Raw genomic sequence first — 17346 nt, forward strand, 5'->3', positions numbered from 1 at the left:
TTGATTTTCTCTCTGCTTTTGATTCAGAGCATCATTGCTCCTTCTTGTTCTTCCAGGCAATATTTATGGGTTAGCATCTAAAAAGATGAATTACCCATTACCATGGGTTTTCTGTGAAGTCCTAGTAGAAGACAAGATAGTTCTGCCTGCACTAGCTGGCTTTTTCTCTGGTCTTTGTACAAAACTTTATCCAGTTTCAGAGGGGGAAATGGCAGCTGGATCAAACATAAGTCCCAGTGTTTGATGTGCCACATGTTTGCTTTGCAATGAGCCTCTCCTGGGATTTGGACCAGTCTGGTTTCATGTGCCAACTGGCAGAAGCAGCAGCAGGACAGGAGCTTTGATGGACATGAAGTGGAGAAGAAACCCTGTGTAATTAATATGATCTCTGCAGATGTGACTGTTTTCCAGCTGGCCAAATCACACGTTCGAGTCACTTTTGAGGGGAACTGGATCTAAAGCTTTGCAGTAGTAAGGAAAGGAGAGGTTTTCACCCTGCAGTGCTAGTACTAGTGAAGCAGAACAGTCAGCAATGAAAATACCACTTTGGGTCATAGCCTTTAAATTCTCTTTTCAGAGATGGGCTGTCAGCCTCTCTTCAACTCTCTGTTGTGTTTATAATGTTTTAATTAGCAAGGCTTCCCATGGCTTTGATCATGAATAGGATTATAATGATAAAACCATTGGTTTAAAGATACCAAGCCTTTGTAAAGGGATTTTTTTCCATAAGATATGTGTTTTCCAGCTTGGAAAATAAACATCTTGGTTTGTCTTGGTTTAACCAATGTTTATATTCAGTAGATGTGAGAAAGAACACCGTTAGGTAAATATTGAGAGAACATCTCCACAATAATGCCTGGAGATGTGTGGATGTGTGTACTTCCCCCCCTCCCCCCCTGTTTACTTGATTTCTTTTATATTTTCTTTTCCCCAAACACTCACTACTACTCACTGTTAGGGCATGGGCTTAGATGAGCATTTACTCTGATTTGAAGTAATTGTTTAGTGCTGTGGTGCTTGCAAGAGGTGAGGGCTCTGTCAGTCTCAGTCTAATTAAAGGTCAGTGCTTGATCTCTGCTCTGCACTCTTCTATCACTCAGTGCAATGGGATCCTGCTTGCAGTGCTCCTTTGCTCTCTTGCTAATTAAAGAAAAAGGTTTAATTAAGTTGTAATCCATTAGTGTTGTTGTTTAAGGCTATTTGCTTTGCTATTTTGAATATCTTTATTTCTTTCAAATAAAAAATCCCATCAATCTGTGTATGGGAGCATAACACTAGAAACAGTCATATGTTGGGATGTACCCAGAAGACCTTTGCCACGCCAGTGTTACAGCAGCAGCTGATAATGTGATGGTGAGATTGATTTCCAATAGGTGAGACCTGACAGGCTTTAGCTTTGCCATTTAGAGAAGAATAGATTTAGACTGGATGTTGGGAAAAAGTTCTTTGCTATGAGGGTAGTGGAAAAAAAAAACCAGGGTGTCCAGGGAGGTAGTTAAGGCCTCATCCCTGGAGGATTCAAGGTGAGGCTCTGAGCAACCCTATCTAGTTGCTTATTGCAGGGGGGTTGGACTGGGTGACCTTTAGAGATCCCTTCCAACCCAAATTAATCTATGAATCTATAATTCTGTGAACTGCATGACACAGGTAGTTACCCACACAGAACCTCATCCTGCAGGTCTTCCCCTTGTCTCCCTGCTGTAGTTACTCCACCACTGTAAGGACTTCGTTTACCCCCTGGAATTTAAAACAGGGGGGAGAGAAAGGGGAGAATCTTTTGCCAGAAAGGGCAGGATCAGGTAAGCTCAGGGGCAGTGTGATGGGGCAGTGGGTGGGTGGGTGGTGTGGTAGTGCCTGGATGTCCTCAGATGACTTGGTGGGTTATTTATTCTTCTCTCCCTCTGCCTGCATAATTTCCATTGCCATAAACACGTGTTAGGCATGAGTAGAGAGGACAGAAGGGGAAGAGGCTTTTTAGTATTGAACTTTGTAGTTAGTTTTGTACATAGCCAGGCAAATTAAATACCCCATAGTTACAGATGTCCAAATTTAACCATGGATGTGGACAACTCCCTTCACTGAGCAATTACTTGCCTGTTTTTATAGCAGTATTTGGACATCTGAACCATTCATGGTGGTTGTTGCTTTACCCAGAAATCAGAGGCTTTTAAAATTCTGGGTCTCCTCAAGTGGTCTAGAGCTGCTATGTTTTGTCAAATGCTCTCAACCAGAGCACAGAACATGAGTGGGAAAATGTCTGTGATGTCTTTACATCCTCTGACTCTAAAGGTGAGAGGTACAACAGGCTGCTGTGTTGGCTACCCTGTCCACCAGCACTGTGCTGATGGTTTCTGCAAGGAGCCTCTCTCCCAGTGGTGCTGGGAGCTGATCTGGAGATGTTGTGGGTGTGAGCTGAGGTACTGCCATATCAGTGTTTGGGAGGAAGGTGGTTTTTGGAGCTTTGTATTCCACTATCTAAAATCACTTGCACCTTGTTGGAGGCTTGAACTTGCCTGTCCCGTGGTGGGATGCGTGGGATGAGTGAGTGCCCAAGTCTCCTGAAAGAGAGATTTGTTCTGTGGGATGTGGTTATATATGGAGATCCACCAGAGCACGTGGTAGGTGATCTCCTGCAGCTATGCCTGGTTTCAAAAGGTGTGGCTGAAGTTGTACTGTGTTTTCTCTCCTCATTTTGCTCAGTAAGGCATCAGGAAGTGGGAAGAGCAGTACCCAAAAGAGCTGATTGCTTGTGAAAAGTAATGCATCTTCTGCTTAGTCATGCTTAGATTTGCTGTAGTGTAATGAGGTGAGTATAAACATGGGTGAGGATCACCTGGAGGATGTGCAGCATCTGGAGAAACAAGCAGGAAAATGCACCCAAGTACTGTGGGAAAATGTGGAATTTAAGGAATGTTTTAAATGTGAATATTGCTTTTAAAACAATAAAAAAGACAAACTTGTGGCATGTGTTTTAATGGAAAGCAAATCTGTAAGATGGAAGCTGTCAAAGGAGATATTGGTGTCTGGAGGACAGGAGGGTGGAGGCTAAGCACAGCTGAGAGGAGAAGGGTCAAGGCTGGATGTGGATGATGTGATCCACCAGTGTGGGCATTCCCCAGCTGCCCAGGAAAAACTAAGTGCCTGTTGGTTTTTTTTTTTTTTTTTTTTGTCTTTCTGAGCCATTTTAAAATTGCAGCATCCACAAAGCTGGGCAGACCACAGGGATGTACCACAGTGTCCCACTCGGTGGCTTTGTGGGCCACTCTCAAGTGTCCCCTGTTCCTAATACATGAGGCTGGTTTGCTCTTGGTGGTGTGTGGGCTGCCTGGAGAGCACCAGGAGGGCAATTGCCCCATGCTGATCCTTGAGGGGAACTGTGCCAGTCAGAAGTGATGTGAGCTAAATTGGGAGCATATTCTCTTACACTCTGGTAAATGTGAGTGCATGAACATAAAGGGCATCAGCTGTTGGGCTTCAAATGGAGCAGCTGTTATGGAGCAAGGCTGGAGACTGGGCTTCTTCTTTAGGTGATGCACTGAAGTGTTCACCACCCATTCACAAATCCTGTTCTTCCCTTTCTGTGCCTTGGAAATCCTCCTGTGGGTGCTGAACACCAAAACACTTTGTCAACTACGTTTTCTGGCCCTGATCCAGGAAAACATTTAAGCATATGCTTAAACCTAGATCAAGGAGGTGTTCTCTTGAATTTTTTCGGTGAATACTATATGGATTTTCTAAAAACATCATTTTTTCAATTCTCCCATGAAGCTGCAGGAGGCTTGGGCTCAGTGAAGCATCTGACTCTTGATCTTTCTTTTGGGAAAAGAGATGAACTGCTTGACCTCTTGAAGTTTTTCTCAGCTATGTTTCCTATGGTGGGTAACAAGTCTACTGGAACTGTGCAATGATGATTGAAGGTTTGGAAAGGATTTTAAACCACTGCACATCAGTTCTTACTTCTGGAGATCAAAATAACATCTTGTGTGTGGGAAAGAAGCTAATTATCTCCCATCTGCAGGGTTCCTCCATCTTGCTGTCATGTGTTACTGGTTGCCCACTGGCAGGGGCAGGATGCTGGACTAGATGGACCAATGTTCTGATTCAGGCTGGCAATTGCAGTGGTCCCTTGGGTCCAGCTGATTTCAGGGAGGATTAAGGACATGTTCAAGCACTTTCCTCAAAGGTGCTTTTCTGCACCACCCTCTCTCTGCTCAGCTGCTTGAAGCTCTGCAGTGAGAAAGCAAGTTTCTATTAAGTGTTTGGATGAGCCCCCCACGCCCTTTTTTATGTTTTAATGGGAAAATCTTAATTTGTAGCATGTGCTTCCATATTAAAAATAAATGCAAGCTGCCTTGAAGTCAAGTCTCGCTCCTTGTCTGTTATGCCATTGGATAGGAGGTTTCCATTAGTGCCTGAATTGGACACGTGGGTAAGTGGCTGGGAGAACACAGCAAAAAAAACCCAAACCCCTCCAGCTTTATGGCTGGCTTTGCTTCTAAACCTGTGTGGCAAGAATACTGGGAAAAATACATTGTGTGGCTCAGGCCCTTTGAAGTGGCTGGGTTCAGTACTGACAGGGTGGTTTTCCTTATCTCCACTTCTACAAAGAGGACTGGGAAGTACTCCTGTGATGTGGGACTCTTGCATTTCAAGCCTTGATCAGGTTGACAGCTTTTTTTTTTTTTTTCTTGATCCCCCGGTGGTTAAGCAGCAAAGCCAGTTGAAAGCAGGGAAATGCTCTGCTTTTTTTTTTTTTTTTTTCTGGGTAAATGAAGCTGTGTGGTAACAGCTGTGTTTGGGTACTGCTGCCAGCCCACTGCTCTGGAGTGATCTGATGGGTGGGAAGTTTACAGACCCCCAGTCCCTTCCTGTGTGCATCTGTGCCAAGGGTTTGGCAGAAGCTGGAATTTGTTTTGCATCCAGTCCATGCTTAAAATTAGTCCTGAGTAGGGACGCTGGTGCACGATCACCTCAAGCAGACTGTGTCCCTAAAATGCATGTGTTGTCAGGGCTTCAGTTTGCAAAGCAACTAGCTTGAAAACAGCAAATTACAGATCTTTCTTCTGAGCCAAGTGTGCCCCAGATGTGGCTTTGATCTGGGAAGCTCAGCTGGGTCTGACCTGGTCTGTGCAAGGACCCTGGGGACCAGCTGGCTGTGGTCTGCAGGTCAGGTGGCTGCTGCTGTAAGGGAATGGCTCTCCTGATCTGGAGCTGTGTTCTGTTTTGTGTAAATTGAACTTTGGTAGGGAATTGTTCTATGGCTTCAGTTTGGTTTGTGTGGCAAGGTTTTGGTAGTTGGGGGGAGGGGGGGGTACAGTGAGAAGATGCTGGAAGCTTCCCTTAGGTCCAACAGAGCTCCCAAGGTGGACCTGCTGCTGGCCAAGGCTGAGCCTTTCAGTGATGGTGGCAGCACCTCTGTAAGGTGAGAAGGGAGGAAAAACCCTGCAGCTGTAGGCACAGAAGAGAGGAGTGGGAATCTGTGAGACAAAGAACTCTGCAGACCAAAGTCAGTGAAGAAGGAAGGGGAGGAGGTGGGCTGGAGCTGAGGTTCTCCTGCAGACCATGGTGTGGCAGATTGTCCCCAACAGCCCCATGGAGGTTATCAGTGTGGCAGATATGGATCTGCAGCCTGTGGAACAGCTACGAGAGGAACTTGTGACCCTGCAAGGGACCTGTGCTGAAGCAATCTCTTCCTGAAGGGAAGGGATCTCTTCCTGAAGAGATTCCACTCCATGGAAGGGACACACATTGAAGCTGTTCATGAAGAACTTAAGCCCGTGGAAGGGTCTCATGTTGAAGAAGTTTATGAAGGATTGGCTATGGTGGGAGGGACCTCATGCTGGAGCAGGGATAGAGTGTGAGGTGTCCTCCTGAGGAGGAAGGAGTGGCTGAGACAACGTGTGATGAACCAGGCACAACCCCCATTCTGGTCTCCCTGTGCTGCTGCAGGGAAGAGATGGACAACTGGGGATTGAAATTGAGCCCAGGAAGAAGGGAGGGATGGAGGGAAGGTGTTTTTGGTATTTGTTTTTATTTCTCATTATCCTACTTCGACTTGATTGGTAATAAGTTAAAATAATTTCTCTAAGTCTGGTTTGCCAGTGGTGGTAACTGGTGAGTGATCTCCCTGTCCTTATCTTGACACATCAGCCTTTCATTGTATTTTCTGTTCCCTGGCCAGTTGAGGAGGGGAGTGATAGAGTGACTTTGGTGGGCACCTGGTGTCCAGCCAGGGCCAACCCATCACATGGCTGAGCTGAACTCGTTAAAAAAAAAATTTAAAAAATAAATTGAATTTTGAGATAATTTTGAATGCCAGCAGTTCCTCTGTCCTTGCTGCCCAGAACTTGAAAATATTATCTATCCTTTTGAAACCAAGCCCTTTAAGGAAAGCTGAGAGTAGCACACATCAAACAGCCAACAATCCTTGAAAAGTTAGGCTGTGCCTTTTCATCCAGTACAGGAAAATCTTTACAGGTGGTGATACTGAAGTGCAGTATGAGAAGGGGGATAAACACTGTTCCTGGGGCAAGGCATTGCTCTGGCTTGGCAGGCACGGGCACGGCTGGTCAGTTGCTTGCACACAGTCATGTTTTGAGAAGTTATTGCCCAAAAAGCAATGAGTTATAATAACTTACTGGCCTTGAGCTTCTGGTCTGTTTACAGCTTGTGAATTACTGGGTCAGTGGCAAGTCTCAACATGGGAGAGGAGCTGAGAGGAAGATGGGAAGAGGTGATTATTTCTAGGTGAAGAATGTAATTTTGAGCTAAGCAGCCTTTGCAATTAGCTGCCTCTGTTGCCTGGCCCAGATGCTTCCTTCATTCTGGAGCGTGGTCCCCCAGCTTCTAAACCAGGAATGCAGTTGTGGCCTTTGAAAGCGTTTCCTGGCCTGGGAAAACCGGGAATAATATCTGTGTGTAATCATGTCAATGATTTGGGTTTCTTTCTTTTTTTTTTTTTTTTTTTTTCCATCTTTCTGTTTTTCCATCTTCACAGGAACCCTCCAGAGGGATCGAATTTTTAAGAACCTCACTCGGAAGCGCCAGCGGGCGATGAGGAGGCGAGTGCATCAGGTGAATGGGCACAAATTCATGGCTACCTACCTGAGACAGCCCACCTACTGCTCCCACTGCAGGGAGTTCATCTGGTAAGAATGGCTCTAATGCAGTGGTGTGGAGCTTCCCACTCCTTTTGCTTTTTTTTGGGAACCAGCATGCCACCCCAGATCCTTGAATCAGTTATTCTGTACTTCACTGTGGGACACCAATATGATTCCCTGGCCACCAGGGGTGCTAACTGGCATCTTCTGCAGAAAGGCCAGAGGTGATGTGTGCCTGGAAGCATTGGGAGGGTGTGGGGCTGGGGCAGTGTTCATTGCTTGTAAGCATAGATGTTCCTGGGTGACCCACACTAGGTGACCCTCCTCTGGCAGCAGGGTTGGACTCAATGATCTTTCAAGGTCCCTTCCAACCCCTAACTTTCTGTGATTCTGTGATTTTTTCAAGGGGGAAAAAAAGTATCCCAGGGAATCTGGAGAAAGAATCCAGATATTAACTTGAGTGGAGCTTTGAGATCACAATTAAAAAAAAAAAAAACAAAAAAACCCCCAATAAAAACAACAAAACAGTTGCTTGAAAGGTTAGAGAAAATCCCTGAAAACAGAAAAGCCATCAGAGATGTGGGGTGATCCATGTGAGGGAGTAGGCAGAGAGGGGGAGAAAAACTTAGATTATGTCTCAAAACAGCATGAAGTGGGAGAGATAATAACAGGGTGTGGGCTACTGGCATCAGTCTAAGTGTGATGTGTGTTGTAATAAAGTGAAATATTTCAGAAACCAGTGTGAGGTGGAATATTGGGAATAAGATCCATGTTAACAGCCTCTCCTGTCAGCTGCAGCTCTTGTGGTGCTGTCACATTCTCACACTCCTGTGCTGAATTAAACCATAAAACTCCTGGGCAGTTTTGCCTTGGGGATCTGGCCATTTGGGGGTCCTCTTGTATTTTAAATGGGTCTCTCTTCTGTAAATGATCTGCCAGAAGATTCTCTCTCTGATATTAAATTAGGTTTCTATTTTGTTTTGCACAGGGGCGTGTTTGGGAAGCAGGGATACCAGTGCCAAGGTAAAGTGCTCTGCTCCTGCACCATGCGTGTGCTGGATGTGCTGTCTCAGGAGCTGTCTCCTCTGCTGCTGGGACATCCCATGCTTACAAGCTTCTCTGAATTCACCACTCCTCTTCCTCCCCAGTCAGCCAAAACTGTGTATTTGAGCAGCTGTGAGGCTGATGGCTTTGCAGGCACACAAACCCCCACGTGCATGCACACACCCAGGGGTCTGGTTGCCATGGCTCACCCCTTTTCCTCCTCTGCAGGTCCACTGGGTTGCTAAATAGATACAACACCCAGCTGGGCTTGAGAGATCCAGTGTCCCTTCAGGACAGTGTTCCGCTGTATTGGGACACAAATTATCCTGCTGGGATGGCCACCCTCTGGTCCTTTCTCCTTTAACAAATTAGAATTTGGGGATGTGACCTCTTTAAAGGACAGCTCTGTGGGCTGGCACAGTACCTCTGTCTGAATGCATGTTTTACCTGGATGCCTGTACAGGTGTATGTGATGTTTGTTTGCATTTAATTATTGTTCTTCTTCTCCCTTTTTCTATTGTAAGGTTTAATTTATTTATTTATTTTTATTTTATTACTTGGATGTCTGGTCACTGGTATAGCCTTCTAACACAGCCTGTTCCTTGTGCAATGTCACAGGGCACTGGTGTCCTCATGTGAGAGGAAGCTATGAGTAAAAGTGGATCCCCTGCATAAAATTTCTGGGTGAAAGTGAATGTTATTGATAGACCCTTATCAGTGCAAGGTTGAGTTGGCAACAAACAGAACCCAGCAGCACCTCTGCAACATGCAGTCTCCATTACAGAAATCTCCTCAGGTCAACAGTAGTTGTGGCCCTTGGTGTCTGCAGTGCACACTGGGGGAGGAATCCAAGTTGATTCCAGCCAAGCCAGCTTCAGACCTGGAGAGAATCCAACTTTGCTTTAGGGGCTGATTAAGCCTCTTGATGGACTGGCTAATTAGCCCAGACACTGTTGTCCAGCTCCAAACATTGCACTGAGCCTTAATGACAGACTGACCTGGGCAGGGTTCACTTGGGTATCCACAGAAGGAGGCACTGAGATGCAGGGATGGCTTTTTGGTATCTTAGACCTCTCCAGTGTTGTTTGTGTGCGTTGAGAGGAACACTTTGCTAAATAATTCCAACAGCACTTTTTTTTTTAGTTCATTCGTGAAGGCACGCAGTTGTTTCTGTGAGCATCACCTATATTTTATACAGGCAGCTGTTTTCAAGGCTGTATGAATGACTGATCCCATGCAGAATTTCTTTTGGAATGGGTTTGGAGATACATCTCCAGATCTGTTATAAGAGGAGGGAAATTTCAAGCCACCTGGTTATTTCTCATCTCTTTACTGTGTCCCAATGATATAGCTGAGCCTTGAAGAAGCCAGCTGATGGGTTGATGTGTTTTGAATCTTTCAACAGCTCTTTTCAACATTCCTCTTTTATTTCCCAGTGTGCACCTGTGTTGTACACAAGCGTTGCCATCATCTCATTGTCACAGCTTGCACGTGCCAAAACAATACCAACAAGAACGATCTCAAGGTAAAGTCATGGGGGTTATTTTGGGTGAACATTATAGATGAATCATGAGGTTTTCTGGGCTGTTGGGCATTGTCCTGTAATAGAATTTACTCTGTGTTATCTTAATTCTTAGATTTATAGTGAGGAATGATAGGGACATGCATAAAGTCCATGCAATATCATCTGTTTGTTCTTCTATTAATCCTAGCAGATAGTTCAGGAAGGCATAGTGTCTGCTTTGGAAAACATAAAAAAAATAGTAAATCCACTGTTTTCCTCAGTAATTATCTTTCATGATTAACTGTGTTGTCATCAAAATTTAGTGCCCAGTTCTTAATGTGGATTTCTCTGGCTTTAAAATCTAACCACTGGTCATTGTTATTCCTCTTTTTTTTTTTCTTTTCTGGTTATTTAAAGTGCCCATTTAGTCATTGCTTCACACCTTTACTCTGTGAAATTATTTATGTTGTAATAAAGAACCTTGCATAACCTGTGTTTCTGAAGGGTTTTTTTCTGGCTCTTTTTGGCTGTATTTGGCAGGAGTAACATCCCCACCTAAAACTGCCCTGTACATTGCATGTCTCATTTCAGCAACTGGAAATTATTTAATAACCATTTGAGGAAAATTCAGTGGAAATATTTTTAATCAGGAGATAGCTCTGTATTGCATGCCATGCAGGAACTTTCTTTCCAGTGCAGATAAGGAATTTTTTTGCTCATTATTTCTTGCTTTCCAACTGCTGAACTAAACTACTTAAAATGACCCGTTCCAAACCAGATGAAAATAAGTTAAAATGCTTAAGGCTGAAGTGAAAGTTAAGGCTAAAGTGAAAGATAAGTGGTGAGTCTTCTCACCCCTTTTTTAAGGATTAGGAAGGATTTATAACACCTCTAAGCAACTTTAAAAGCAGACAGAGGTGAGGAGGCACCACTCAAATTCATTGTTTTGGCCTCACCCTTGACTTCTCTTTGTGAAAGTAATGAAGAAGTTGAACGGGGATGCTTTTCTTCAGCTGCTCTAATGTTTTCTAAAGTGTCTTTGAGACCTGCATGATTCACAGTTGGAAAAGAAGAAGGTTAAAAAGGGGATGAGAGCAAGTGATGGAAGCAAAATGTGGACATGAAATGAAAGGCTGTTTATAACAAAGAGGGTGAGAAGACAAATGAGAATTTTAGGAGGAGCTGGAAAATGTTCTATATTAAATGAAACAGTTTGATCTAAAATTATATTCTTGTACATAGTATGCAAGTTAATATTTTGAAAACTGGTTAGTTGCAAAATGCTGTTGCTAACATAATTTCTATGTGGCACTTCAGTGTGGTAAGTTTGTGATGAGTTAATCCACACTTCTAATTTAGATTGAACAATTTAAGATTGACTTGGCATCCCTTTTAAAAATCTGTTTTGTTAGTTAGATCAGCCTGACTGGCCAGGAAACCAGAGCAGGCTTGTGGCAGGTGAGGTTGGTCACCCAGTGCTCACGTGCAGTAAACCTCAGTGAGATGCTGGATTGGGATGTTTTCTGAGTTGGAATTATTTTCAGAGTTTTGCACGTAAATGCATGAGCATGAGGTTATTTGTGTGTGTTTGAATTTGTGTGTGTTCTTCTTTTGGTGCTTCAGGTGACTGAACAGAGGTTTGGAATCAACATCCCTCATAAATTCAGCGTCCACAACTACAAAGTCCCAACTTTCTGTGACCACTGTGGTTCCTTGCTCTGGGGAATCATGCGACAGGGCCTGCAGTGTAAAAGTGAGCAGCCTCTTACTGCAAACTTTTCACAAAATACATATATTTTAAAACTCTTGATGCACTGTGTAGGCTTGATTTGTGCAACCTTCAACAGAAAGCTGAGCAATGAATAGGCATCTTTGTGAGAACTAACAAAAATGCTGATCTAGTTTTTAATCTCAGTCTTCCTGAAGGACTTTACTTTGCACTCTGAACAGAACTTTGTTTAACTGGTGTTATTGAAAGTAGTCCTGGGTATTGCTGCTTCCTGCATTCATTTTTCCATTTACCTGAAGGCATTTTCACAGCTAATGAGATAAGACAAATGTAAAGGCATCTGAGGAGAAAAAAAGGTCTCTGCTTTAGGTTGACTACCCTGTCTGTCACACTGTTGATGGATGATGGAGCATGACCTGGTATTATGTTTTTGTTTCAGTTATTCAGACTGCAAAATCATATGGGTAACAAACAGTTTTCATGTACCTTCATCTTCCACAAGAGGGTGTATGTGCATCCAGGAAGGAAAGCAAGAAAGATTTTAGTTTCCCATTGAGCAAAATACCTTTAAGATTAGATACCTGCAAATGCAGGGGAAGTTTGTTGTAAATTCTTTGGCATTATAAATCTTAATTAGAGATAGCTGCACTGGTATTTATATACCTGACAAACATGTGATTATCAGTAGCTTCAGGCAATTTGGCATCCTGCCTGGAGGGTTTGAGGTCAATTCTTGATTTTCAGGAGTTTATTCTCTTGAGAGAGTCCTCATTTTGTTTCTGCTAAGGTTGGTGGCAAAGTCTAAAGACACAAGGTAGATCCAGATCCTGAAGCAGATTTGCTAAATTATTTCTCAGCAGTAAATCCCTCCACTTTATTTTAATTCTTATTCTGCATTCCCTTTCTATCCCCACCATCCCCCCTGGCAGTCTGTAAAATGAACGTCCACATCCGATGCCAAGCGAACGTGGCACCCAACTGTGGGGTGAACTCAGCAGAGCTTGCCAAAACCTTGGCATGCATGGGTCTGCAGCCAGGAAGCATTTCCCCAAATTCGGTGAGTCTTTTTCTTTCCTTTATTTTTTTTTCTTCTCTATTGAAAATATTTGCAGCTGAGTGGGTGCAGGAGAAGTCAGATTTCTGTTAAGGCAGATGGCTTTGGGTGATGGACTATGTGAGTAGGTTGCTACTGTCTGTGCCTTGTGGTAAAGACTTCACTGGGAAAATGGGTGTCTTATATCCAGGTTTGCACTGATGGAGACTTTAGTCTATGGGTGTTACTTTGCTGTCTGCTTATGTTTCACAGTGGTGGAACTTAATGGACTCTTTTTATATCTTTGGCATGAATGAGAAGAGAATAAGACCCCAAACTAATGAGTGATCAAGCAAAGGCCAAGGTTATCTTCTCCACTTTGTCACTGTTTTTCCTGAGTGATTTTGGGGAAAACATTTCACCTTTTACTACAGTTTACCCAGCTAAAATTTAGTGTTCTTGTCAAAACAACTTTGTCTCTGGTGTTTGCTGTCCAAGCCAGGGTTCTAGTGAGCTTGCTGCCAGTATTGGGACATACATGTACAATTTCTGCTTGTCAGTATTTAAAGCATCCTAAAAATCCAACTGTTGAATATGTTTCTATGCAGAGTGTTTAAAACACACTGTTAGAGATTAACTGAAAATTCCCATAAAGGGCTTGGAAATCAGAGTTGTCATCTGACAAAAGTTTTCATCACATTTCCTTGGCTAGCAGCTTTTAATAGTGAGTTTGCTTGGTGCCACAATAACCCATAATAACATGTTCATTTGATTAATTTTATTTGACCAAAAAGAAACTATTAAAACCCAAAACATAATTGCCAGACCTGGTAAATCTTGTCATAGAGTTAATCAGCAACATTAGTTGGGCATGTGATACTGTATCCTCCTAACCTGCTCATTAGGCTTTGCTGACCCTTTTGATTTCAGTATGTTTGTAGCTAAGGAGACTCTGATTTTTGCTCTTCATGCTGTAGCAGTTCAGGGTTAGAGTTGTCCTGGGAGTTCCAAGGAAACACAAGTCTCAAACTCCCTTCTCAGCTCTGTAAAGATAAGCACTTGTTAGCATCTGTTGTTTGCTTAGTCTGCACATCAAAAGGAGATGAAACCAGGGAAACAAAAATCTGTGCTTGGTGTTTAACAATCTCTTCTCATTATCTGTGAGTGAAAGGCTCTAGGTAGGTGCTCAGGCTGTGCTGCAAGCTGAAATCTGTTGGGAGTTTTGCTGGGTGCTGGCCTAAATGCTCTTGGTTAGTTCCCCATGGCTGGGGTTGCCATTTCTGTGGCAGTCAGACAAACCTGCCCTGCAAGAAGACTTTTGCTTTACATCAAAATAGTCACAAGATGGAGCTCAAGAAGTCTGTGTGACTTTGATCAGGCTGAATAAAAAATAGTGGAGGCTTCTCTGCATAATCATACCTGGAGAGCTACGAGCAGAGGGCACCAGATGTTGACTTAATCTTTGTAAACCACAAGCTCTAGAAATGTGTGCTAATACTGGTACAGTTCCTAAAAATGCAGAGCCCTCACTGCTGACATGGGAATGAGCAGCATTTCATTCATTGAATTTACATCAGTGGAGGAAGCAAGCAGCCTGGGTGTAGGAAAGAAAAGTACTTTGAAGTTTGGGACCCACTGAACTGAGCCTTAGGTGTCTTAAAATCAGGTAGAAACCTAAGAGATTCATATGAAACCTGCTTGGGTTCTACATCTCACCAGCACTTCAGATATGGCAGAAATGATGCAGTTCTCCTTATTTTGGTGTTAGGAGACTTGGATTTCTGTGTACACTTCTGAGTCAAAAGTCTTAATTTCTATGCAGACTGATACTTCTTCACTTTCCTCTACAGAAACTGGTTTCAAGATCTACTTTGAGACATCAGGGGAAAGGCAGCCTGAAAGATGGCAACAACATTAGTGAGAGCTCAGCGAGCAAACTGGGAATCCAAGACCTAACCTTCCTTCGTGTGCTGGGAAAAGGCAGTTTTGGAAAGGTGAATGTTACTCATGGCTCTCCTGGGGAATACCATGTTCCTCATAGAAGAAGTTTTAAGGTAGATGATGTTATTTCATTATGTTGGTTGGAAAGATCAGGCAGAAAAGGGAAAAAAAGAAAAAAAAGCAAAGTGAAGAACTGATATTGCAAAAAAGAAGGCAAGCAACCAAGGGAAGAGCTGCATGCCAGGGCTCATACCAGAAACTGCAAGTGTGTGCATTAGCACCCGTTTGGGCAGCATTTCTTGGAGCATGTAAAGACTTCTCCTTTAAAGGAAACAAGGCAGTGGTTTCAAAGGCAGTGAGATGGGGGTTTCATTTCTCTGCTTTGCCACAAAGCCAGTGTGAAACAGTGCATTTGAATCTGGTAACTGAGAAGGGAAGTGAGATGGATGGCACTGCTCAGGGGGTTTGCCCTGGATGAGCTTCCACCAGGGAGATGTTGGAGCAGTGTGTGCAGGCATTTCCATCCAGAGAGGCCTTCTGCAGACAGCAGCCTCTGTCACTGATTGTACACTGATCAGGCTGAGTCACTTGCATCCACAAGCCTGGTCGTGGGATAACTGACCCTTTCTAATGTCAGAAAGCTTTGCTGGGCTCAGCTCTTGGGACTCACCTTCCTGTTTTGTTTAGGTGATGCTTGCCAAGATGAAAGAGAGCGGGCAGCTCTATGCAGTGAAGGTACTGAAGAAGGATGTCATTCTCCAAGATGATGATGTTGAATGCACTATGACTGAGAAACGCATCCTCTCCTTAGCAAGGAACCACCCGTTCCTCACCAAGCTCTACTGCTGCTTCCAGACTCCTGTAAGTATAGCTCAGGTTGGCGTGTTCAGGACAGAGGAAGTATCCTGTGTATTTGGTCCCTGGCCTGTAGTAAATGTCCACATGTCCAGGAGAAACCTCTCTACTGAAGTGTGAACAAAGCACTCTGCTATATTCTACTTTAAACATCTGCTGGGCATTTGGTAAACAAAGTCCTAGCTTGTTGTAAGCTCCCTAACAAAATACTAATAACAGGGAAGGGTTTCTTTCTGTCTTCCTAGAAGCATCTCTGTGCCACTGAATGTTCCCAAACCCTTATGTGCAAATGTCTTAAGACTTACAGCCTCCTCCTATTGCTGTGGGTCCTCAGGCTCTGCTGTCTTGGTACCTGAATTTTAGCAGGACTGTACTTGCATTTTAATTATCTGCAAACTCAATGAATTGTACTTGGAAGAACAGGGGTAGCCTCCTGTCTCTACCAGCCCTTGTATAGTGCTCAGAAGTGAATGGAGGATCCTTCTGGGATTAGTGGAATGGATCTTATTGAGATGGGTGGACACTGAATCAGATCCATATTCAGCTGGTATTTCTTCTTGTGTGGATAAGACAAATGGTGGCATTGCTGTCACTTTTTGTGTGGGCACCTCAATGGAGGATGGCACACGTGCTGCACACAGCTTAGGGACTCCTCTGGTGTGCATGTGGCTAGCAGGTTTTTGCTGATGGGGGGGGGAGGAGGGGCTTTGATGAAGGAAGGCAATGGCCACAGCAGTGTCCCAGAAAAAGTTTGGGAGTAAGTTTTGGAGTCCCTGAGCTGAGCTGTTATTAGGACCAGAGCATTTTCTGCAGCGTAGCTCTTCCAGACTGTCTGGGTTCCTTTCCAGTTGCTTTTTGTACACGGTTAAATGGTGACAGAGTTTGTTTGCCCCCTAGAAGAGGCAGGAGAAATTTGCCATTTTAATTGTGACTTCACTCCTCCTACATTAACCCAAAATCTTAGTCCTAGGGGGATCAGAGGGGAAGCAGCAGACAAATGCATCCTGCCACCCACCAGTTTGTCTTCTCACTGGGGTGATGCAACAGCCAGCTATGGAGCTTAACAACTGTGCTCATTTTGGGTGGAGCTCTTGAGTAGACTCATATAATAGAAATGAGGTGGTTTGTTGGTGTGTGTGGTTTCTTGTTTTTGGGTTTTTTTTCAGTATATAGCTCAAGTTGTTCACAGAGCAGCTGTGCTGTATAGCAGAAACAAAACGTCAAGCTCACTGTTGTCACTAGTAACCAAGGAAACTCCTCTTTTATGTCATAATATGAAGACAATAGCCCCCGATTTTAATTGTTTTCCTGAAGTTCTAATGTAAAAAAAAAAAAAAATCAGGAAAGTCCAGTATTGATATGTGTTGTTTGGTGTCAGATGTGGGATAGCAGTGGTTCTTGCAACTCATTGCTATGCTCTTTGCTATGGCTTTCCTCACTGAATTGCAATGTAGATGTGAAAATGGCAAGTGTGCTCCTGGGCTGGGTAGAGTATTTCCCATGGATTCAGGGAAGATTTAAGGTCATCGTGCTACTGCCATCCGTCGTGTTCAAAAAAATGAATGCAATCTGCTGTGGGTGCTGACAAGGTCTTCTGGGTTGATGAAGTAATTGCTGGGTCTTTTGCAAAGGGGAAAAAAGGGAAGAACTCAGCCTGTTTAGACTAGCAAACTGAAAGCAAAAAGAGGATCTGATTGATGTCTGCAGATGTTGAACATCGAGGAGGGAAACAAAGCTGTCAGGATGCTGGCAAAGATTAAATGAGTCTAGACTGGCTATGGATACAGTTAGGCTGGAAATGAAAAGGAGGTTGCTAAACAGTAGAGCAGCCTGGAATAGGAATTTCTGGACCAGCTTCTTGTCAGAGGAGTGGAGGAAAGAAGCCCAAAGCTCTTGCTGCCCTGAACACAGAGCTGGTCAGTCTCTGAAGGGGTGCCAAGGGAATGGTGCTTCCTGTAGTAGGACACTGCTATATGCAGTCTCCCCCAGGTTCCTCTTTTCTTTGGATCCTCCTTTGCTACACTGTCTGGATTGTCAGTAACAGAAGAACACTTCCAATAAGAAAACCAAAAAGGGAAGCATTTACAAAAGTAGATTTCGGACTAATATGGTTCATTGCATATTTTGTCCACATTCTGCA

At 43.8% G+C, this 17346-nt stretch overlaps 1 protein-coding gene across 1 annotated transcript in view; it reads left to right on the forward strand.

Moving 5' to 3' along the window:
• Nucleotides 1-17346, forward strand: part of PRKCH (protein kinase C eta) — a 119506-nt gene that overhangs the window by 42937 nt on the left and 59223 nt on the right. The window contains exons 3-9 of the mRNA XM_071745310.1: nucleotides 6998-7148; nucleotides 8089-8123; nucleotides 9581-9669; nucleotides 11272-11401; nucleotides 12307-12434; nucleotides 14261-14404; nucleotides 15039-15212. Coding sequence (XP_071601411.1) covers nucleotides 6998-7148; nucleotides 8089-8123; nucleotides 9581-9669; nucleotides 11272-11401; nucleotides 12307-12434; nucleotides 14261-14404; nucleotides 15039-15212 — 851 coding nt within the window. The remainder of the gene's footprint in view (nucleotides 1-6997; nucleotides 7149-8088; nucleotides 8124-9580; nucleotides 9670-11271; nucleotides 11402-12306; nucleotides 12435-14260; nucleotides 14405-15038; nucleotides 15213-17346) is intronic.

Source organism: Heliangelus exortis, chromosome 5 (assembly GCF_036169615.1).
Source record: "Heliangelus exortis chromosome 5, bHelExo1.hap1, whole genome shotgun sequence".
NCBI classification, from domain to species: Eukaryota; Metazoa; Chordata; class Aves; order Apodiformes; family Trochilidae; genus Heliangelus; species Heliangelus exortis.